Genomic DNA, 26244 nt, shown 5'->3' on the forward strand with positions numbered 1-26244 from the left:
AATTATAATATCATTATTATCAATTTGATACCTAACACATTTGAGTGATTTAATTTGAATATGTATTTTATTTTCGGAAAATACGTAATATTAATAATTAATTTAGTAAATTACTATAAACATTTTTTTTCAATTTATATATAATATATTGTGATGTATCATATGGCATATATATTAATATATATTACATGCAATGTATAAATAATTGTGTATAACTCTTAGGTACCTCTAAAAATTCTGGGCTGCAACTCGTACATTATTTAGAGATTGAGCCGCAATTCACTAACCTAACCATATCGGTGCAAATTAAAATTTCCCCGACGTTTTGCGCCAAAAACCTATTTAGATACCTATGATAAAAATATACTGCGCAAGTTGTTTGGCGCGTAAAATAAAAAATAAAAAAAAAACGTAAGAGTTTATATTATTATAATAATTACACAGGTAATTCATAAATTATAAATATCATTTTTCGAACGACTAGTAAATTAGTCGCTTATTGGATTTAGATTTTAAAATCGTCAACTTGTTTATCTCGATTTGAACAGACGGTAAATATTTTGCAATCATGTTTCAAATAAGATGTAATAAATAAGTCGTGGATACTTAGTATCCAATATTAAATATTTGCATATATTTTACAATGATATAATTTTCTATAATACAATAAGTCATTTTTTTTTCCATTGGTATACCTATAAATTAGTAAACTTCTTGTTATTTAACACGAAATTATAGATAATTTCGGTAATGACAATAATTTCAAATATAATTTTTATATTTAATATTACATGTGTGAAGATGAAATGCGATAATCCGTAACACACTAACACGTGTTTTATAATTTAATCTGCATTCGTTTTTTTCACGATGTCAGTAAAACACTATTATATTGGCTTAAAGTCATAAATCATTTCAAAAGTTTGATTATCGAAGAATAAAGAATTATAAAATATGTTTCTACACTCAATGATAATATTCATGGCAAAAGATATTGTGATGAACAAAGTTACAAATGTATTGGAAAAAATGTGAACTTACTAAAAATATTATGAATAATTATTATACAATTTATATAAATAGTTAAAATGCTTATTTTGATTTTTCCATAAAAATAAAGCTAATTTAAAAAGATGTGTTCGAATAATAAAGAAAGTAACAGTCTAATGTAAAAATATATAATATATCAGTTAACGACTGAATAAACGATAATTTAGAATTAATTAATAATATACTCATTAAATTTATGATTATAGCCTTGTCATTGCAATTAAAGTAATTATTTTTTTTTTTGAATTCTCATGTATTGCAATTATTACAATAATAAAGTTTTATATAATATATGAATTAAATCACAATTTATTTTGAATTTGTTCATGTATTTATGTATACTAACTATATATATATATATATATATATATATATATATTACAATTTAGTTGTTTAAGTATATGTAAATCCGTTTTCGATAAGTTACAAGTATTTAAAGTTTATATGAGTATAGAATAATGAACCAAAATTTTGTCAGTTGCCGTCCCTATTCCACTCAACTTATCAAAACTTTAAATACTTATAAATAATAAATTAACAAATTACTCATTTGAATTTCGATTTTTTATTGTGATAGAATTCCCTGACATAGATAGAATTATCTTTGAAAAAATTATTTTTTTTGTTATTATTATTAAAAAAAAAATACTGAGTTTATCATGATTTCAAAATACAATTTGAAAAAAATATATATTCGTAGGTAATACGATCGTACTTTTTAAAACGCATTATATATTATATTATTTTAACAAAAGCGAAAGTTATTTTTTTTTAGTAAGAGCAGATTATGACATACAGTGATATATGACGTTAATTGGTATACTAACGTTACAAATAGTTATCTATAATATTAACAGTAAAATTAACTATGAAAAAATTCAAATTCACGAAGATCTAGAAATCTTATGGCAGACAATATTATTTTAATAGGTCACCGAATATTAAAATAGTAAGTACTTATTTAAATCCTAATAATTGCCGTTTTATTATGAATTTATAAAAAAAAATGACGTATAAAGCCTGCACCACAGCAAAAATGGGTTCTAAAAACATACGTGAGATTTGAATAGAAAATATCGTACATCTTAGAAATAATAGTAGATAGTTAGTTTTCTAAAGAGGTTAACTATAGATATTATAATAATGAATCATCATTAATCGACATACGATTTTTGTTTATATTTGTTTTAACCCTCTTAGAATCTAATATATATTTACAAAAAGGTATCGTGAGTAGTTGAATAGTATATTATATACTAAAGCTATACAGATACTAACTCTATAAACAATTATTATTTTGTTCTGCTAATAATGTTCTTAATACTAATTATATATATTAAAAAATAATAACTATACACTGCAAATTTTATAATATATTCAAATACATAAAAAAATTATAATGTTTTACTTATATGTAAAAAAAAATAGATAAGTCAAATGACGCAACTGAATATTATACTCATATAATAATAAATTTAAAAAAAATTTAAAATAATTGAAAAAAAATGCGTTTATGACTGTATTTGGTATTTTTGGGATATTTATTCCCTTAAATTCTACTCTAGGGTAGAAGATTATTTTCAGGTAATTTAAAACGAAAACCGAAAATTATGTTACACTCGGCTCCACTTGAAGTTGTTTTTTAAATCCGTTGATATTGTCACATTCAATTTCTTATAATAATAATAAACTATGATTATATATAATCGTCCTTCAGTGTTTAAGTGAATAAAGTAAGATGAGTTCCGGATATAAAGGTTTGTGATCAAACAATGCAACACTAACAACGTCACCAACTCATAACAGAACCAGTGACCTGATAACTTTTTTCCGTCTCAAATGTTCTTTGATAACAATAAATATATTCATATATTTTTTTTTACCTTAAATTTAGGTCATTTTCACAAACGTCGATAATTTTTTTTATAGAACTTCCAATTTAAGCACTCATTAATAAATAGTATGTAATTGATAAATGCACAACTCTAGTATTATATAGGTAGGTAGTATTAATAAATTAATGTATTCTGCACTCACATTAAATTTTCTTTAGTGTTTTTGTAATTTATAAAGGTAACGAATTTAGTAATTAAGTATGTTAATAACGTATTAAGATTGTATTAATAATAGCTATAATATTTTATTTGCATACGTTATGAACAAAATAATGTTATGCATTTTCAAATAATATCACTTAGTATTCATTACGGTGAATGATGGAGGAGCGAGAAATACTTTTGGTACCACATAAATTATAAAATTTTAACTGAAAATCGTAATAATTGTCAGATTTCTATATTTTTAAACGAACAAAACAATAATACCATAATTCTTGGATAGGTAGGTATAATTTTTACGGAACACCGTCCAATGATAAATATATGAAGAGGAATTAAGTATAGCTAATAAATGTTCTATGAACTTTGGAAGATATGAAAATGTAATATAGTTTTGTTTAAGTTTGACAAAGATTAATGAAAATAATTAACTCAAGTTAGGTTAAGTAAACACAAGATCGCTAAGTTAGTAGTTAATAGTTAAATAATTAGTGAGTAATTTATTAATGTATAAAAACTAAAAAAATCGAAAACAATTAAAATATTTGATTGATAATTTTTGAATTAACTGAAGAAATCTGAGTCATTTTAACAGTTAATTATTAATCTCGTTAAGACAAAAGGTTTAAAAATAAATAATCTTTTTAACTATCTAGTTGAATGCCCAATACTCCACCCGTAATTGAATATCTACTGAATATTAAATATTTTATTATTTTATAATATAAATAAACTATTAAATCACTGTTATTTGTTTCTCGTCGTATTTAATTGGGGTTTACGTCGTGTTTCAGATTTACTGGCACCTCCTCGGGCTGGTTCGGCGCGGTCAAGCCTGAGCGAAATGTCCGGAGCCAGTGGTACTTCAACGGGTACGTATCTAAACGAAGCATCTACACTGGTGTTGGAGACGACGGAAAACAACGTGAAAAAGTGAGTTGACCCTTAAACGATGTGTGTGTATGTGTTACATTGTATCATAAATGATTTTATGAAATTTAACCAATTTCTGAACTCGTGAATAAAATGTGAAACAATTTCTGATTTTGTAAAATCAGCAACAACGTTGCCGTAAACGTAAAATCAGCATTCTATAGCGAATAATATTACCGATTTATTGGATATATCCTACAAAAAACTTGAAAAATGGTAAACTCTTATATAAAAATAGTGTTATTTCCTACAATAGAATAAACATAGCATATCCTGTACCCTATACATAGTGTACATTTTTAAAGTAGATAATGTTAGCTAAAATACAAACATTAATTAAAAGAAATAAAATTTGAAATAATATTATAAAAACAGACAATTTTTTTTTAAAAAAAATACAAGTCATCATTATAATCATTATGTGTTATTATTATTTTTCAATTGAAATATTTCAATGGAATAATAATAAAAAAAATTTTCCTAAATATCAGTCTGTCTGATGATTAATTTTGATTAATGAATACATATAGCAAATATTGATAATGAATAATTTATCACGGTTGATAGCCGTAGTTCAGAAATTATAATGTTTACGGTTATAATTTTATCAGTTATAACCTATCAACTAGGTCTCTATTATACGTTACGCTTTTTGGAGTTAAATGATGGAATTAATGTTTGCAGTTTGAATAAATTAATTTTAGTATTGATTGTTTGAATACTTACCTTTTGTTAGAAACTACCCATAATAATAATAATAATAACAATAATAAATGATAACTAATATAGACACAATGTTTTTATGGATAAAAAAAATAATTTTAAAAATTATGTAAAAATAATAATTTAATTAAATTAAATAATAAAAATTAATAATCAAGTAACACATACTACAAAACAAAAATACTTGATTATAATCAATTAATGTATACAAATATTGCATAAGGTAAATTCTATAATATTAAAAATTAATAACGCATTTTTAAAAATGTTCTTTCACATCAAGTATATTAGTATATATATATTTTAAATGTAAGTTATTTTCTAAGTTTTCGCGTAAACTAAAATTCATAAAATGTTTAGAACTGTAATTAGATACATTCAACGTAGAGTGAATATCGACAAAAACCGTTACAACGTGCGTGTTAGTAGAATATATTGGTCGGACGATGAAGATCAAATCTGAGAAACGATTGAATAAAAACAGCAACAACAAAAATAGTAAAATTGATTTTATGTTCACTCGAAAAAAATGATATGACAAATACGTTTTATATTAAAGTATAAGAGCAGAGAAATTAAGGCCCTAAATAAAATATGCAAGCATATTGACAATACCTAAGCCATTATATTAATGTAATAGTGTACACTCAAAAACTCGATCAAGCGATATAGCTACAGTGGAAATTCATAGATGCTTTCAATTTAAACTAAATAGTATAAGAATAGACTATGATATTTTATAAAAATTACTTAAAATAAATTATGCACGCATATAAGATATCAAGAAGTTCTTACAAATTAAAGAACTCGTGTTTTGACCAATATTTTTTAATTTTATTTTTCATAAATTTAATAGACGCTTGTACTAAACGTGTAATAAAAACCTTTTTCTTTTTTATTTTTTATGTACGGAAAATTTTAATTTTTTAATTTGATTTATATTTTTTTGAAAAAATTTTAAATAGCCAAATTTAAAGCTCAAATTTATTCTAGATATAGATATATTAAAAAACAAAACAACTACATTTTATGCACTATACCTAGTATTACAAATTTAGATTTTTGTATAACATTAAATAATAATTGATTTTAGCCGATAATTCTTTTACTATTTTGTAACATATATTTATAAATATCTAAACGCTATAAGATCCTTTACCCTGCTTATAATCAATAAGACATAATATAAAATTCACTGATATTTTGTTGTCCCCGTCGATATTATAGCATCCAGCAGTCTGCACGGACATTAAAAGACGAGTTTTAATTCGGAGTAATTCGTTTTTAGCCATTCCATTAAATAACATTACGGTTAATGAAAGAAAAAAAAATTCCCAAAGAAAATAATGTAAAACGAATGAAATGTTTTTTAACAATTTAATCTTAGCTTATTTTTGGGGTTTTTTATTGTACATATATTTCACTAAATAGTGTCTTAGGGCGACATACGAAAGGCCGAATAATTAATAATGTTTAGCGCTTTCATAACTTCCTGGCCTTGCGATTATAATATTATGATGTGATAATGATATTAATGCTTTTAATGATACCTTGATCCGGTGCACCTATATATGATAATATATAATATTCGATGAGCACAAAGGTTGTCATAACAACAATATTACCATATTGTTATTATTATCATGAGATACCACTGCCGGAAAAGACTGGACTCTCGGCGGTGGTGTAGCTGAATTGCCTATCCAAGGCGCCGTGTTAACACAATATTTCGATGTCCATCCAATCCTCACTGGTTGCGTACTATAATATTCTTGCTATCCCCGGGCACTTTATTACCAGTGCAAAATACATCCGTGGTAAATTTAATTGCCTAACGTTAATATTTAGTGTAACGCGCGTGGATAAATAATATTTTTTTGTTTCTCTGATCTGAATTTAAATTATATTTCCTTCATATTATCAACTTTACACAGCGGGACACTAAGCATTATTTTTTTTTGACCATTTAACAGCAGCATTATCTTAAATTGTTTTATGTTATTTTTTTTTTTTTTTTGAACGATCTAAATTTGGTTTTCTTTCATTCTAGACCAAAACAAAACAACTCATAACGTTTCAATAGTGTGAATAATTAATAATACCCAATAGTTGGTAACACGAATGAATAAAAAATATCTTTATGTGTGTATTTGCCGACAATTTAAAAAATTAATAATTCGAATTTGTATTAACTTGCAAAATAATAAATAGACTTAAACTTGTTTCGTAAGGTACTCTTTTATTAAAAAAAAAAAATCAAGATAACCGGATGAATATTTTCAGAGAGCATGTGTAACAAAGATTTCCATTTTTAAATTTACGAAGATGGATAAGATGGATATATACACAAACAATTTTTTCGTATCAATAACTACGCTTATAATATAACGTATATTAAAGATAAAAAATATATATAGTTAGAAAGATATTAAAGAATAGGTTTGCATAGAATAAATTGTACACATATTTTATAACGTGATAACCGTGAAGGTAGGTAAAATATGAAAATACTATGGAGGAAAACACTAGTAGCACTATCTTTCTTGTGAGGTATATTTTAAAAAAAAAATAACCGACATAGTTGGATAATATGAAAAATAAAAAAGCAGTAAGCTTAGCTGATTTGTTTACAAGAACAAAATAGTTAATTAATATTATTGTTTGTTATTCAAATGTACATAAAAAAGTAATACCCGAATGTTCATATAGTTTATAAACTCAGAAATAAAATTTTATTTTTTTCAAAAAAATGTAAATACGAATAAAAGTAAAAGACCGAAAAAATACACACACCAATATTGAACTATGCGTGTAAAAAAATATGCAATTTTAAAAATTTTAATTTTAAACAGTTTTCACGATAGAAGATCGACCTTGAATGGACGATACTAGTTGTCATTATTATTTACGCGCACGTAAATTATAATTGCCATGATTGCCCTACGGCAAAACGGCGACTGTCCTTTCGAGCTTTTGTTCGACTTACTTATTAATATATTATAATGTTATGTAGGTCGGGTGCATAGTATTATTATTATCATCATCGTTGTCGTCAGCATCGTCAAAACACTATATACTTTCTTACTGTCTTGCCGTTATAAATAAACACGATTTTATTATTTGTGGCATTTTACATTTTGTTTACAGTTCTCAACGTGTTATTATGCTCACTACGTAAGAGTGAGGCCGATGGCGAAACGCCGGACCGGATTTTCCGTATGAAAAAGCTAATGATGGTGGGGGGAAGGATCGGGGTAACCTAACGTGAAAAAAAATCGTATCGCCCAGGTGTCCATAATGTCATTTGTTAACTGCGCCCGACGGGAAACATCCCACCCAAATAAACAATAACAAGACTCTGCGCGTGTTGATAATCTTTTGTTTCCGTTCAACGCAAAGTGTGCGACGACTTGTCCCAACTTGTTTCAGTCCCGTTGCAGACCAGATTAAAACAATAATGCAACAAAAATAAAAAAATACAAGTAAACATCAACCCTTTTATATGTTTTTAATATTTTACTCTACGAGTATACCTTTTGCAAACGAAGAAAATAATAATAATAATAATACGAGGATGGTCAGAAAACAATAAAAAAATTACTATGGAACAAAAAGTCGAGTGCTGTAAAGCTATCTGTAGTGTTTAAACAATATTATGCGAATATGAAAAAAAAAAATGGATAAAAGTGCACTGAACATACGCGTTCGGCTGCTCGGAAGTTTGTCAAAAAAAATTGCACGTAAATTATACTAATTATCGTTGTTTAATAATATTGTTATACTGCTCAAACTAATAATATCGCGTTGTTTAGATGTGACCGTTAGGGGAAAGAAATAAGACAAACATTGATAGGTACTCTTGAAATTATTATTTATTATCTCGTGGAATTCAAACATGGTTAGGTTAACATGGTATTTTTAAAACTAGTTCACCGGAAGGATTCAAACCATCGAAACATTTTACGGACGTTGTTCGACAGAGACGTAACGTTTATTAAAGTGTCCTAAATTGTGCAATTTTAGCTATATATACGGCGTGGATTATAGCAATAAGTCCCGTGGGTCATCTATTTTTTCATTGTTTAACCGGAAGCTTTTTATGTCCTATTACACGAATATTTTATACTGTTATTTGTATTTATTAAAATAAAATGTTACCAATTCAACTGACAATGACCGAAACATTTTAATTTATATTTGTTTTAGCAGTAAGTTGAGAATAACTTTTTTTTTGTATACCTACTAGAAATGCCTCAAATAAAAAGTTTCAAATGCCTAAAATGTAATTTAAAGAAAATTTCCAACTGAACTCGTGGTTACCTTGATTGTCTGTAAACATCGTCTGGTCTAACGACTAGGCACACTGCAAATGTCGATTGTAAATTCGATACCAATATTTTTTTGCTAATTTAATTACGTATATTAAACACGATCCGCTTAATCCACAAGTAATAAACAATGTGTATTTTTGTTACAAGTTTAGTGGAAAATAAATATTATCATAATATTGTTATACTTTAACAGCGAGGCACAAACTAATAAATAACTTGCAAACAATAAATATTGTACGCTATTTAAAAATAGATTATTTAATGGAAAAAAACAGTATGTATCTAGTTAACGAATATTCTTAAAATTAAAATTAAATATAATACGTGATCCAGTTTAAATATAGAGTTTTTAATTTAAAATTTATAAGTGTTGTTGCTATTACTTTCATGTCAATAATATAATTTAAAATCATTCTATAAAAAAAAAAAAACTATATCCTATGAGTATTGATAAACAGTATTTGGAAATATTTTATTGGCTGAGAGCTGATTGTTATATGAACGAAAATTCGGTCTAAAATTATTTGATCATAATTTATATTTTATTCGTTATCGAAACCGTTCTATGAAATGGTTGAGTACTATGAAATTTATGTTTGTAGGTAAAAACGAATTTCAACGGATTTTGTTTTTTAACTGTTCCAGACATTATTTGGTACCGTTCACTCAGGCCAAGAAAAGCAAATGGAAGAGAGCTGGTGTTAAATTGCACATATATAACGATCATACGTTTGTCGCCAAACATTTGTCCAGGTACGTTAAGACTATTTGTGTACATATCATATTGATAATATATTAAACGTATCGATACGTTTTTTTTACTAAATAATTGAGGTTGCTGCGTTACTCCTTTGCTGTTTTATGAAACAGTTTTAATGTTAATTCCAATAATAGCAAAAAATGTTCATTGGATGGACTACTGGTAGGTAGTTTTGAAGGTAGTACGACCAAAAATAGTCTATGTGACTCATGTAGGGTGGCAATTCAGGTTTCAGGAAATAGCAGTCCTCTTTGAGTCTCGTGGCACACACGTCATCAGTGACTAAAATAGCTCATAAACAGCCCTTTCCGTGTAATAATATACTATTTCATATAATTATTTAAAGTCATTAAAATAATATATTTTTACTATTTTTCATAATTATTATTATTTTTATTTTATTCAGTTTTTCTTTTCTGAATGCCAGTGTATTTTAATATTTAATTTTTTTTATAATATACAATTTAAAGTTTATAGAATATTCTGAATCAGAATATTTTACTAAAAATTCCTTTACGCAAAGTATATTTTGAACACGAGTGTTTTAGATAGTCAGAATTAATATAACTTATAGTAGGCCAACATTAAGCAATTTACTCCTGTACCAATCCAATTCACTCGTTTATACTTTTCAAATACTTACCTATAACTAATTAACTACACGTGTGGTAATTTAACTTTATGTTTTAAAATTATTGAAAAAAATTCATCTTTAAAATGGAAATTTAAACGTACTATTGCATTCTAAAAAAGATAACCATTAAAAATATTGAAAAAACTTTTGAGAAGATATTATTGTTTACCCTTAACATAATAAATTTTAATAATATGTTAGTAAGTTTTTTGATTCATGCCCCGTATTGGTGATTGTAAATTATTTTTTACATTTAGCTCGATTGGCAAAAAGAAGCAGAATCCGGCATGTAGTTTGAAGTACTATACATTGGATAACTAATTGAAAAATTAAATTGTTGTATTGTTGTTGATATATTACAAAAGCGTTTAATATTTAAATTTTTTATTTTCATTTAATTATTTTGTTTCGTTTGTTGCGTAAAATGTTCATGTTATTGAACAATTCTTTGATTTCACGAATTGGTTTAAGAAATCGATTTAGTAGTATAATTTGAATAGATAGAAAAACGTAGCTAAAAAAAAATGTAAATTAATGTAACTGTAACATCGCAAAAATGTTGATTAACGACGTTTGTTCCATAGCCGCCTCAACTGCCTGGTGTGCGCGAGATACTTCCCAAGGCGCATCGGCAAACAAGGGTATGAATGCAGGGACTGTCTGATCAAATGCCACAAGGAATGTCACGTTAAGGTGTCGGTGGTGTGCACCAATTCAAAAATTCATAATATCGACCTGTGAGTATATGATATTATATTATCGTTATTATTATAGGTACCTACCGTAATAGTGTAATGACTGTAGTATATGATATCGCACGCTTACTACAATATTATAATATATCGATGGTTGTACGACAAAAGGGAATAAACGACATTAGGGTCTAAGTGACATAATTTGTTATTATCGGTTGTTGTAGATGTAGATGTATCATAATGTATCACTGGTACATCAGTGTGATAATTTTATAATAAATTATCAAATTTTTAAATTTAGGATACAAACGACCGTTATAATATGTGAACTCTAAAACACGGATCCAAGTGACATTTTTGGGGTCCAAACGCCAATATCATAAAATAATATATAAAAATCGTTTTTTTGCTCTCCTGAAAACGATATGAAACGTACTCACGTACTACGATGTACGAACGTATTGTGACGACAAAGTTTGATGACGAAAATTATTTTGTAAGTGTTGCGTCATTTGTGCGTGTTCTGTGCGTGTACCACGTTATTGTCTCATCAAAATTCAGCGTCAAAAAAAAATGAGAGCTCGAAGGCTTGTCGCTTTGCCTCATCCAATCGCAGTATAGAATGTTTTTACTTTAATAGTTTTAAGTCTTTCGACTGACCATTTCTATAACATACATTTAAGGCGCTATTTTTGCTACTATTGACGACGGTGAACATTTTTTTGACAAACGAGTAAATAGTATAAGCTTAATATTATTTTTAACGTCCGTCAAATTGGCATTGATATTTTAGGCTACAACAATAAGACAAACTTACGTCAATTAAATTCACTACGAATTGAATACACTATTTTTAGAATTTGCTATTTCTGCTATTTTTTTCGCTAAAAACAATCATATTACAGCTATTTCGACGTATCACAGGCACATTGTTCAAACACGTCATTTGAAGTAGTTGTAACACCGAGTACAAACATGAATTAAATTTTACTTTAATATTATAAACGAATCGTATTATATTTAAAAAACATATTCGTGATCCAATGTCTTAACAGGTGACTGAAAATTATTTAGTCATTTGTAAAGTCAGAATTTTATGACTGGATAGTGGAAGATTTATGTTTTAGTAAAATGTTTAAATAATATACATATTCTTATATTTTGAGCGTACGCACAACGATCTTTTTATTAGGTATTAAAATTGTAATATAAAATATTAGACCCTATTATAATTGTTCTATAATTATAATAAAAATAATTGAATTTTATATCTTATTTTAATACACGATTTAATAAGTTATTTTGAAATTATGGTAATGTTGTAAATTTAAGCACTAATAATCTTGGTTCATTCTAATTTACCATACGGTACTTAATACCATAAGGTTATATCCATTAAAGTTAATTTAAAATTATAATTGTTTATTTTGAAACTAATAAAAATAAAAGGGCTAGAAAATTTATATTTTCCAGGAAATGTAATGAATTAAGTCCTGTTTGTATTTTTCCAAATACATATGTAATTTAATAATAATTATATTATTTAGGTATCATACAAACAAAATATATGTATATTATTTGCATACTTTTAGTCGGTTCTTAGATTGCATATCAAATTTTAATTTCATGATTAATTTTGTTTATGCAAAAAAAAATAAGGCGACAAAAATTTAAAAATTGTACCTACACGTTAACTGTTAAAAAGTGCTGTACAAATTTGGATTCGACCATTTATTATATAATAAGATATTTCGCTCCTCCATTTTTAATTTTTCTTTAAAAAAATAACGTTATTATATATATAAAATATTACCTATGTATGAAATTATAATTATTTGAACTGTATTGTTATAATAATTAAATATAATACGTAGGTTTTTGACAATGTTTATAGTATTTCTATGCATTAAAATATATAGAATAATATTCTTTGACAGAAAATCATAGTTTTTTATTAAAATTAACAAAATATTATTTATCTCATTTTTGGATGTAGTTAACTGTAGTCTAATATTTCACAATAAATTAAATCGATTTTAAAAACGCATGCATTATTTTTATTATTGAGGCCGACTTGAATAAAAAAAAAAAAATAATAATAATAAATTATAATACCAGTCAATAACGACCTTATCGCCACATACATGTTAAACGTCACGATATTATACGCATTTACAGTACCTGTCAAGTCTAGGCTGACGGTTCTTCAACTTTGTTAATATTATTTATGTGTATATTTTTTTTTTCAGGAATAATTTAACAGTATTGCCATCGATATCGGCATAGTGACTGCATAGTCGGCCGCGTCAGACGTGCACGTCCGTTCACGTTCACCTTATCTACCCGCTAATAATAATGTCATATTATCGTAACATTATAACATCATATTATATTGTATACAATAACCTTATTATATTTGTGTATACCAAACCATCGTATTATTACAATATATAGGAACACTCGTTAAAATGACGTCAAAATAAATAAAAACCGGACTGTCGTTACGCCCATATTATTATTATTAATATATCATGTCCGATGCGCATTTAAACCGCCGCGACGGCGGTAAACCAACCGTGTCCAACGAAAACGATAATAATAGTCATAAAGATAACGATACTAATTAATAAAAATATAAAATAAGAGCAATAATAACAATATTAGTAGTAGTAGTAGTAGTAGTAGTAGTAGCAGTAGAAGTAACCATGACATGGCGGGGCGTGAACGATGAGGAAGATGGTCGACGGAGACGCAAAACAAAAATTGCCATTGTAAGGATCATGTATATACAGAAAATTATAATCTTATAGATTAGGAGGTAAAGGATGGTTGTATCATAGACGTTCAGTAGTTATTTTCGTCCCGAACGTATGTGTAATAGGAAATAATAAAGAACAAAATATAAATAATGAACAAATCCAAATATTTTTTGAGTCTATATATCACGTATTGTTATTGGCAGGCGACATTTATGCATGTGGTCATAAAACATCAATCGTGTATACAAGACTGATGAATAATGATAATTTATAATAATAATAATAATAATAATAACCATAAATATAATAATCATAATCATAATCATAATAATAATAATAATTATAATAATAATCATGATAATTAAAATAATAATAATTTTAATAATTTTTATAATAATAATAATAATTATGTATTATGTATTAAAAAGACTAAGGTTAAAATAAAAATCAACGCTACGATAATATACAAACACACACTTACACATAAACACGTAACACACGCACTCTGTCACACACAAATAGGTATAGTTTGCTGAGTGATTATCTTAACGGTTAACACTCGTCACATCGAAAAGTATTGAAAAAGTGTTAAGGTTTTTAAAATATTTTGCTTTTAACATAATTCGAATTCACAACGAAACAAAGTTATTGAAAATAAATATTTTTTTTTTACTGTCTTTTGTATAGTAACTGTTTTGATTTAATATTCGAAAAGAAGAATATCTGTCTGATACATTCGATTTTTGAAAATCAAAATTCTCAAAAAAATATTCAGCTTCGGAATGCGAAACTAAAAATGTACGTTATCATTAAAAAAAGTGAAATACTTAAACAATGATAACGACAAAAACCGTAAACAAATATCATTTTTTTTTCAAAAACGTTGTTTTATAATGAATTAAAATGATGTAAGTACAAATATTTTTAAAATAAGTCAAGTTAAACTTTACAAAATAATGGGTGTTCACTGTTAAAAGAACAATCACTCCTTTTATAATATAAGATTTGTTATTTATATACGTATGCAGACACATAAAATATGTAGATATATAAATCGGTATAGTAACATCATAAATACATTACTTGCCGATCTTATTTGTCTAAACTACATTTTGGTGCTTTAACAATTTTCACCTATTTCGTCGGTTAGCGACAATATCCAACAACGTAACTAGGTATACATCGTCGTATATTGCCGTTTTTTGTTTTTATTTGTATTGTTATGTTTTTTCACACTTAAAAATTAATTATAACGCTATATTATATATTATTTCCGTTATTAATATTAATATTCCTTGAAAACAAAAATAATTATATAATATGATTTCCCTTATCTAGTTTTTAAATATTTGTTAATAATATTATTATATAATATATATATATCATATTATATATAAATCATATATTATGTAATTTTATCAAATGCAGAAAAATATTGTTGTAATAAATATTATGTATTATTATTTTTTGTTCCATTATTCTTACGGTATAATATAATATAATTTTAAAAAAACAAAAAATAAACAAATAAAATAGAATAAAAACTTTATAACACACTCGCCTTATTATAATATTATAGTTATAATAATAATAATAATAATAATATCAATAATATCGATAATAAATAAATTATTCAGGTTTCAATCGGTGCCAGTATTCAACGCTCTGCTTCGGTTTGCTTAGCATGTCCTTCCAGTGCTGTGCCTCCAGCTGTCCAGTCGCATTTTTGTTGGCTGACAATAATACATCATACGAACCCATTATAATACATGCAATAGACGATTGGGTGATTTGGTTGGTTAGTAGGTGAGTGATGAGCGGGAAATATTTTACAACAATAATTTATATATATATAGGGTGTTATGGAAGCTTATCTACTATATTAAAATTGTTTAGCTCAGTGGTCTTCAACCTTTTTGGACTTGCGACCCACTTTTTTAGGCCTACAATTTACGTAAACTTTGTAAAAAAGCTAAAATTGCTTAATGCTTAAAAATTATTAATTTTCTATGTTTAATTATTAAAAAACTATCTTTACTTTATATCATTTTATAAATTTAATTTTTATTTTAAAAAGAAGATTTATCGCGATCCAATTTTAAAGCGTACGCGACCCAAAAATGGGTCGTGACCCACCGGTTGAAGACCACTGACTTAGCCCCTTCTAAGAGTTGAGTGATGATGCGGGGGTATGTAGGACGAGTTTATGACCATATCTCGAGTCGTGTTAAAAAGAAAACAAATCCCCTCATTAGATCGAAGTTCAGATAGTTGCAATAGTAACAACAGAATTATAACGCTAAAACCTTCTAACGGGCGTGACGTTGTAAATAATACAAAAGTTTTAAACTTTCGCGCTATTGTTTTTTTACTTAATTAAAGTGAATATTTTACTGTTACTACGGCACTAGACGAATTTTGTTTAATGGTTTGTTTCGAAAAAGATTGAATTCTTCATAACTTTACAACAGATATCTTATTTTATTTAAAAATATTAGTTACGGCACAGTACACGCTTGTCTAACATTTAATTCCTAACAACATGTATTTATGATTTAGCGTATATAATATGTTTTACATAAAGTGCCTGAATACTTTTACAGATTTTCAAGTTTATGTAACGACGAACAACTTTACTTTTACATGAACGTGTATTAATTTAAAATATTATAATTATTTAATTATATTTATGTGAGATATTTTATGAACTTAAAACAATTTTTGACAGAAACATCGGCTTTAGGGTACTAAGAACCTGGTAAGTCACAAGGCGCAGTTGTGATGAGTTTATGTATACTGCGAGCTATATGTTGTTTTGATACTACAGTAAAACTTCGATTATCCGTCACTGTCTTACCTGTCAACTTATGTTATACGTCACCTACCGTCATAATCATAATATCTTGAATTATAAATATAATATTGCACGTCCGTATTATGGGTATATACGTACTCGTGGAAAAATAAAAAAAAACTTACGAAAAAAGCTTGTGATTTATACAAAGATAATAAAATAACTATTGTTTCATTTTATTTTATCATTATATTCACTATTATTTATAATATTGAAACTGAAATTGATATAAAAATTATTTTTTTCTGTTTTTTGTCACAATGTTTGGTCCCGTTTAATTTGGTTAATCTAGGTTTTATTGTGTTCAAAGCTCGATAATGAGAAAAAAAATAGTAACAAGTACACTCTGATATGAATTTGTTCTTTTTTTATTTAGCTTATCTCATAAATTCGCGATTGAACTTGTAAATAAACTTTTTAAATTTTTTTTTTTTTGAATTCGATTGTATTAACTTGCATAGTTAAAAAATACCATTGAACTCTAATGAGCGGAAGAGGTAATTTATATATTATTTTAATAATGGAAGGGAAAATCGAAAGTACATTATTGTTATTTGTTGGTTTAAATAATAGAAAACCCTACTACGCGTTTTTTACTTTTAATATACTCATGAATAAGTACGCCAAAGAGTGGGGAAAATTTAGTCAGAGCACTCGATCACTCTACGACTCAAGTCAAAGCATTCAATAATTATTTCAGAAATATAATAATATAATATTACGGTATTTCTAATTTAATAAAACATAATATTTGCCACGCATTGAAGGTGGACAGATATTGCGTTGGCGTACACACTCACATGATATTGTTATCTTGCCGATGAGTTCGTTACGACCAATGTTGTCAAAATCCATGACCATCACCTCCAAAGCCGCTTCCCTAAGCTGTTCCACCGGCAACGTGTACTCAAACTTCTCGTCAAAAATCGGATTTAGATTGCATTTGAAAACCATGCTCTTGCGTTTTTCCACTTTTTTGTCACCCACGTGCAACCACACTTTCACGTACGGATCTGAAAACAACAGTACAACATGCATTTACTCATTGGCGTAGCGAGGGTGGGGCAGGGGGGCAAGTGCCCTCTCCTTGTATATCAAGCTAAATTATATTTATTACACCTTATAAATTGAGTTTTAATGATTTAAAATTGGCTACCCCCCAGTGGCGCAACTATGGAGGTGCTGAAGTACCCCCAAGTTCCATGTCTTTGTAATTTAAAATACCTATAGTTTTAACAATGTAGTTTATTCTATTGTTTTATGACATAATAAATTCAAACACATAGTTCTTAAAAACAGAAATGCATCAAAGAACAGTTTAAAAAACAGGTTAGATGACATAAAAAAAATCTAAATAAAGAAGTATTTCCAAATTTATAAAAGTTAATGCAATTTGCATTAATCATACCTCTTGTCAGTTCTGCAACATGCTAACGAAGTTTTTCCTCAATGAGTAAGTTGAAAATTGGTTGCGAAGCAACATGTTACAGCAGTACTTTTATGTATTTACTAGCTGGTTTACCCGGCTTCACCCAGGAGGTATTCAACTATTATATATAAAAAAAATAAGAATGAAAAAACTACTATTTTCTTATATTATACCTTTTTTATTTATCCATATATATATTGGCTTCGCAACTTCTTATCCAATTCTCATACAGTTTTTTTTAAATGAAAGAGGATATCACGGTTTTAGGCATAAATAAAGTCCGATAATGTTAGTCAATAATTAGTTATCTATACATATAATCCAAATACCACTGACTCACTGATCGCTGTATCTCAAAAATTAGCTGACCCGACAGACTTCGTCCTGTCAAAAAGATTTGTAATGTGGCAGTTTTTGTGCCTACGTATTTTAAAAAATTCTCCTGAACAGAACCGTCACCCTGGTGATAGGGCGTTGTGAATAAAAAATAATTAAATAAAACATATATAAGGATTTAAAAGTAAGTAATCGCTTTATTGTTAATCATGTGAATCATAATTATTATTATTATCATTGTAGTGCTTTGTGGTATACGATGTTTTTTGTTTGATTACCTGGCGCATAGATAAACAAATCTGATGGTTTTCCAACACGGGAACAGGCAACATACAATTGACCATGTGAGAAACATGGGTTTTCTAGATTAATACCACAAACACTTAATGATTGCCCCTGGGACTTCAGTGATCAGTGAGTCAGTGGTATTTGGATTATATGTATAGATAACTAATTATTGACTAACATTATCGGACTTTATTTATGCCTAAAACCGTGATATCCTCTTTCATTTAAAAAAAACTGTATGAGAATTGGATAAGAAGTTGCGAAGCCAATATATATATAGATGTATTCAAATATGCGCTAAATATGTATTTTGTTTTTTTTTACGTTAAGATTTTTCGTTTTTGGTAAAAATAATATTTAAAAGATGGGGAAAAATGTATACAATTTCAATATAATATAATATATTAGGTATATTCACTTCAAGAATTAAAATTTACAACTAGAGATTTTGAATATTTTGATAGGTTTTCAATTACAAATGAACGACGATTATCAGCCCAACCAATCAAAGATCTTTAATTTTTATCAGGTATTTATTTTATATTGGCGACGTTTTTATAAGGACATATTTTTCAAGAAATTAATTTTGAAATATACTCAAAGTTCGAAATTATCGTGAAATATTAATAAAAAAATAACACTAAAATGTAATAAAATGCAGTTTTATTTTAATATATGCATATATTTTTAAAAAACCTGAAAATATGTACATTCAAATTAAATTTTTTAACTCGTTAGATTATGATTTGTTATCTCATTCAGCAACTTTTTGATGCACCCAGTAAAAACATGCAAATGCATGAACTTCCGGGCTCAATTATAAATATTGAGAGGGACCTCGCAAATTACATTGTTTTTAAAGAAATATTAAACAAATTGACAAATATTGATAAAAAATGATGTTTGACATTTTATTCTAAAGTATGTGATATAATCAAAATAATCAAATACTATAGGTATAGTTAAAAAATGAAATGTGTCATATTTTTTTCCAAAAATAATATTGTGAATATAATACCATCATAATCTAAATTCTGGGATTATGTAAAGTTGGGGGATGTGGGGGCAAAGTCTCCCACGACTTTGTAAGCAATTCATAATTGTAGCACCTCCAAGATTTGAATTCTAGTTGCACCACTGCTGCCCCCCCCTGATTGAAATTCTAACTACGCCCATTTATTTCTATAACATATAAAATTAGATATTTTATTGTCTCATATATTTATGTTTTATAACGCACAGTATTAAATTGATTTTGATATTTCATTGGACATGATAGTTTTAATGTGTTGAAAAATAAATTTAATAATTATCATTGTACCTAAGATGATAGGATATTGATTTCTCTAAAAATGCATAGCTCGATGTACGTTAAGGTACGATACTCCTTAACAACGGATTTACAAATTATCAAATTACAGAATTTCACACTTCAGTGGTTTTATGTTTCTTAGAATAAAGTAAACATAGTGATTCGCTGACCATGCTCATCCGGTCAAACTTTATATTTAATAATACTTTTTTTTTAAATTTTGAATTTCAGAATTTAAAAACACTGAAATATTATAATATTATTATCAAATACTTAAATATATTTTTTAAGACCTTACTAATAGTTGGTAATTGGAAAATACATTAAATATTATAATATGATATAATATATGTTAACGAAAATGTTTAAAATTTTACGATTCTAGTAAATTAATATTATTTAATATAATTTTCAAATATTGTCATCATAGCTTATTTTCATATATTATAAACCTGTTATTTTAGATTATCATCTTAGTATTTAAATTGTGCTGAAGTAGCTAATCGTTCGAATCCACATTTAGACGCAGGGATATTTTTATTTTAAAAAAGGGAATCGTCACTTTCTACATGAGAGTAGTCAGAAAAATGACATACGTTCCTGCAAATGAGATGTATAAGTTCCTAGATGAAAAAAAAAATAGTTAGTTCCTACACTAATTTCAAACTGATAATTTATCTTGGTTTGGTTATTGGTTTATAACAGTGTAGACTAAGTAAAATGATATTACTGCATTCAGTGCAATCGCTATGTGTTGTACTTAACAGTTTATAATGATAGCTTATTGATACAGCTGGCATTTTTAAACACACAAAATATTTACGAATGTTTCACAAACTTTATTGTGATTCGATAATACTTTTAAAAATACACAAAACGATGTGCATTGCCACATTTTATAATATTTTATCTTTGCAGTTTAATTAATATTATTCGAAACATCCGTAAGTCTTATTATATACATATCTGTCTATATTATTAATTACACACAAAGTCACGAAGAACGAAAATAACGTATCTTTCATATTTAGTGAAAAAAGAAAAGACTACTAGTTTTAAAGGATTTAAAATGTGTTAAGCATCATACGTAAAAAAAAAAAAAAAAATACTTGGTGGTGTGTAGTTATAAATAAATGTAGTTCAAATGTAATAGACATAAATACATCGTGTTTGACCATAATTATGCAAGTAATGCAACTTTAAAATTATAAAAATTAGTAATTCTTATAAAGATAAATTTTGGACTCCATAGTTGAAAGACCATAGAAAATAATGATAATAGAAATATTTAAATACAATATACTAATGAAGGAGTTTTCATTTCGCCTGATTTAAAACAGACAGCAAATTATATTTATAATGCAAGGGTGCATTGTTATCATTGTTATCCCAAATTTCCAACATCAAGAAAAGAAGTTCACGAATCATTAAGCTTATTCGACATAAAATAAATGGTGGTGAGTTATTTCATTATGAAAATGATACCCTAAATTAAATAATTATTCTTTCGTGTAAAATGAACATTGGTTTTTAAAAAATAATTCGGTTTTCTATACTTGGATAGTATTTTAAATATTTTTAAAAGTATGACATGCAATTATATATACGATTCGTGGCATTAAAAGTGGAATATATTATAATTTATTAATGTTGTATTTATAACTATATATAGTAAAAAGAAATAATTTATTACATTATTGACAAAAATTAAAATAGTGAAGTAATATCTAAAATCATAATTTTGGATTTTAAAGTACAACCATCAAGCAGTTTTTTAAATTTTGCCAGAAACAGAGATCATTGTTTGTCAATTTTATTCAAGCCAAGCTTAGTTTCGTAAAATTAGCGATACAATTTAATTCAGGAATTGATGGTGTTTAAAAATAGTAGGTACATATTTGTATTCCTTTTCTCAACCCAAAAGAAGTGAAAGAATATTTTATAGACTTTTTTATTGTAGAAAATCATGAAAATTTAGCAACAATTAAGTTTTGTGATTATTTAATTATAAACGAAAATAGGGTGTAAGAAATTTTCTGGCAAATACATATGACAAATGCAAATAAAATTTTTCATTCAAATTTATGTCCCGAAAATTCACATATTTTCAAAATTCTTGAATATGAAATGCGTGAAATATGTAATTATATTCTTATTATTCGAAGACAATATCATCAATTTGATAACATATAAGATAAAGTATATATTTTTTTAAATTTTTAAATACATCGTAAAGTTTACATTTATAAATATCTCGCCTTGTAAAAACTTAAATTTAACCTTTCAAAATAATCGTCTTACTAACAGTTTATAGTAAAAAAAAAAAAAAGGAAGAAATCGATACAAGATGCTTATACCTAACCGCTACAGGAAACTCTTTTGATAAAACAAGTAAATGAAAAATATTATGGTTCTCATCAAGACGGTACACTTGGTGTTTCCAAAAATCAGAATATTTTGATGTATTTGATTACGAAATCGGGGATCATCCTCTGTGATTTATCACGCATATTATAATGTAATTTCATACGATTATCATGACATGAACGGTACATACAGTATATGCTTCTGCGCGATGAGAGTAATTAAATTAATAATTACTTCGGTAGCGTATGTATATTAATAACAATAACAATAACATAATATCGTGTACTACATTAAAGCAGTGATCGCTGTAGATTACCTAGCGATTGGTATAATTACGTTGTGGTGTCCGAGTGGTGTAGGCACAATATTATTATGGTGATGCACACCGCGCCTACTACACGCCAGTCATCGTCATCGCTGTGTATATATTATTATAATAATTATTATAATTATTTCAAAACATAAATTAATATCAATCGTTCGGCATAACAACCCCCGGATACTGTTTAAACGGAACCGTATAATACCGTAACAGACGTCCGTTTCCGCGTATTACGATTATAATCGTACTATGACGTGTGTGTACCGCCGTAATGACGAATTACTTGGCAGTAGTCAGCACGATTTAATACAGTATTATATAATGTGTATCTACTACGACTATAAATAATTAGTTGTAGCCATTTTAGCTCGTTATCCGTCATGGATATGGTAAGTTATTAGTGTATAATGGACCACGACCCATCCTGGCAAGTCCTCGTTAATTATATACGTACTTACTACGATTCACCAAGTGATTGCAAATTTTGCCGATTTTCGTACTTTATTTCGTTATGTAAATTCTACTGATAGACTCACCAATGTGATATAAAAGTTGACTCCTTATTTATTTTTAAGTCGATTAAATGAAGCATATTATAAAGAGTGAAACCGAAATTCCCTAGATATATTTCACTATAGTTGACAAATTTGGTTTTAAATAATTCATTTTATATCATGACTCATGAATCGAGTGAACTGCAAAGCATTTATTTTATAATTAGTTGTGTATTTTTACTAGTAGAAAAAAGTGTTTATGGTAATAAATCGGATTTAGCTGTTACTTTTTAAAATAATAAAAAAACCAACGAAAAAACCGTCAAATAAGTATAATTACTAACTGATAGCCTGTACAGTTAAAGGGATTAAGTTTATAATGAGGTTGACTAAGTGGATCTCATAATATAGGGTGTAGGTATGTGTTAAATTAAAATCCAATGAAAAATCATTGTATATGATAAAAATTATTTAATATTATTAACATTTTATTGAAAATACATATTTTTTTTTCGTAGTTTATTGTTTATTTTAAAATGTATTGGGAATTATTTACTTTTGATCCTCCAACGAATAAAGTATTTTCAATTTTATATTAGAAATCAGTTAAGAACTGAATCATTTTGTTTCTATAAAAAGACATCAGTGTATAATCAACATAATATTTACCATTTTTATTTGAAAACAAAACAACATTAATTCAAATTTTAATATTATTATTATTATTTTTTTTTTTTTTGGTTACCTTGCTTAATTTGCGTTCACTTGTTTATTCATATAATTTAATAATGTAACGGTGAATTTACTATATTATAATATTAATCTGACTAGTATGTCGATAGTAGATTTTTTGATATAAGTATGTGCGCGATTAAGCACGCGACAGTGTGGTACTAATATGTATATTCCGTTCAAAATATTATTATGTAATAAAACATATTGTGCCGTAAGATTTTCGCTTCACTATACACATTTCCTCAGTAGATGTTTGTGAGTTGAATGAATATGTTTGTGTTCATGGTTTGAATAGTTTAAAAGTTACAACTGCCACTGATAATAATATTTCATATCGTACAAAATATTTTTGTTTACTAGGACCTTTAACTAGTTAAAAAGTGAATTGTATTATTAAAATGAAAGTGCATTGAATTAATTCGCATATAACCCGTAAACTAATAAGGAACCAATTTGGAAATCAATAGCTGATTCGTAGTATTTATCACTGTTTTATGTTTTTTAATTAATGCAAACGGCCGGCCAAAATAATTGATTAAATAATGTGAGTATTTGCCAGAAATACATTTACCGGGTACTTATCCAATTACTTACTACATCACTATATCCGCTACTTAGATACACATATGCGAAATAAAGCTGCGTTGATAACGGTTTGACATTTTTATCCCGATGAATCGAAATCCAAGCTCCGAAAAACTAAAAATTATATTATAATATAATGATTAATGAGTGAAATGGTGACAACTCACCCACTCAGCCATCTAGCATAAATTAATAACACAATATTCGTAATTGTGTTTAGATAATCTGTTTTGGCGCAGAAACTGCGAGTGATCGAAAGCTTTTGTTTAACTGACGACGTGTGAGTGTACGCATAATATATGATGATGATAATATTAATGATAATATTGTATTATGGAACATATACCTACCTATCTACTTACCTACTTACCTATCCGCCAACATAATATTATGATGTGAGTAGATGTTGTATACGCAAAGTGTATATTTTTCTTTGCATAAGAAAATTATTTTTAGATAACTCGACCCGAGACAGTATGATGTGAAATTTATCAAAAACGGGACGAGAACTGAAGTGTGTATGAAACGCACTCGGGGTATAACGTATAGGTTAGGTAGGTTTCCATTAGTTTTCGACTGGAGAGTTGAAAAATAAAATAAAAATCCAACCGAATTTTCGATCAAAAGCTTCAAACCACCGCCGTTGTCCGTTTCACTGCGACCGTGGTATAATACATATAACATAATATTATGATTAATCGATTTTCGCGCTCTAAACAGAAATAGATTACTCTTCGCAATAACACGCTTGACACGCTTTGCAATTGCGTTATATATGATGTAGTGTTAGCGATCTACACGTATTATAGAATAGGTAAACGATATATTATGTGGACTACATATCAGGTCAATCAGAGACTTTTCAGAGGTCCTTACCTAAAACAAAATTATAAAATTGGATTCGGGTTGGAAAAAGGTGTTTTGAAAATTCACTTGAATCATTTTATAAAACTTTCATTTTTGTTGATAATTTTACGTGTGTATGTGTGTCGATCGTTTCAATATTACAACGACGTAATTACATATAATTATTTCTAGATAAAAATATTATTAAATATAAGAACTATAAAGTTTTGTGAATTGTAACCTATATATTGATTTTGAAAAAAATAAAATATATTAGGTTCACAGATGAAGGTATTGATTTTAGAATTATGTATGTTTTTTCATAACTAAAGATACTTTTTCTAGTATAAATAAACGCTTAGATTTTAAATTTTAAATGTAATAACTGTGAGAAAATTGGATTTGATTAATATTTTTGTGGGTATTATAATTATTTTGTTGTATTTCAATTAGAATTTTTTTTTTTAAAACGGTAGGTTTTGAGAACACGTGTTCTAATGCGTGGAACATGGTTTCGTTGCTAAGAACCTGGTTGGAAATTTATTGGGGAGCTATCAATGCCGATGCCGAAACGATACTTGACCACAGATTTATTCAGTGATCACAACCAAATACTACGCCATACCCGATAAAAAATTATAACTAACTGAGAAAATTTACCAATGAAATGACATAGTTACTATCATTGAATACTATTACAACTTTTTAAATTATTTAAATTTATTTTATAAGCA

At 27.1% G+C, this 26244-nt stretch overlaps 2 protein-coding genes across 3 annotated transcripts in view; one reads left to right on the forward strand and one right to left on the reverse strand.

The window, feature by feature from the left end:
* Positions 1-13687, forward strand: part of LOC113556585 — a 113528-nt gene extending 99841 nt beyond the window's left edge. The window contains exons 12-15 of the mRNA XM_026961629.1: positions 3902-4040; positions 9740-9847; positions 11073-11225; positions 13433-13687. Of these exons, the coding sequence (XP_026817430.1) occupies positions 3902-4040; positions 9740-9847; positions 11073-11225; positions 13433-13469 (437 nt within the window). The 3' untranslated portion in view covers positions 13470-13687. The remainder of the gene's footprint in view (positions 1-3901; positions 4041-9739; positions 9848-11072; positions 11226-13432) is intronic.
* A 1781-nt stretch (positions 13688-15468) lies between these two features.
* Positions 15469-26244, reverse strand: part of LOC113556391 (synaptotagmin-7) — a 193647-nt gene continuing 182871 nt past the window's right edge. For both annotated transcript variants that reach the window (XM_026961297.1, XM_026961295.1), the window contains exons 8-9: positions 17597-17809; positions 15469-15675 (exon numbers count right to left, since the gene is read on the reverse strand). In XM_026961297.1, the coding sequence (XP_026817098.1) occupies positions 15572-15675; positions 17597-17809 (317 nt within the window). In that variant the 3' untranslated portion in view covers positions 15469-15571. The remainder of the gene's footprint in view (positions 15676-17596; positions 17810-26244) is intronic.

This window comes from Rhopalosiphum maidis, chromosome 3 (genome assembly GCF_003676215.2).
Source record: "Rhopalosiphum maidis isolate BTI-1 chromosome 3, ASM367621v3, whole genome shotgun sequence".
NCBI classification, from domain to species: Eukaryota; Metazoa; Arthropoda; class Insecta; order Hemiptera; family Aphididae; genus Rhopalosiphum; species Rhopalosiphum maidis.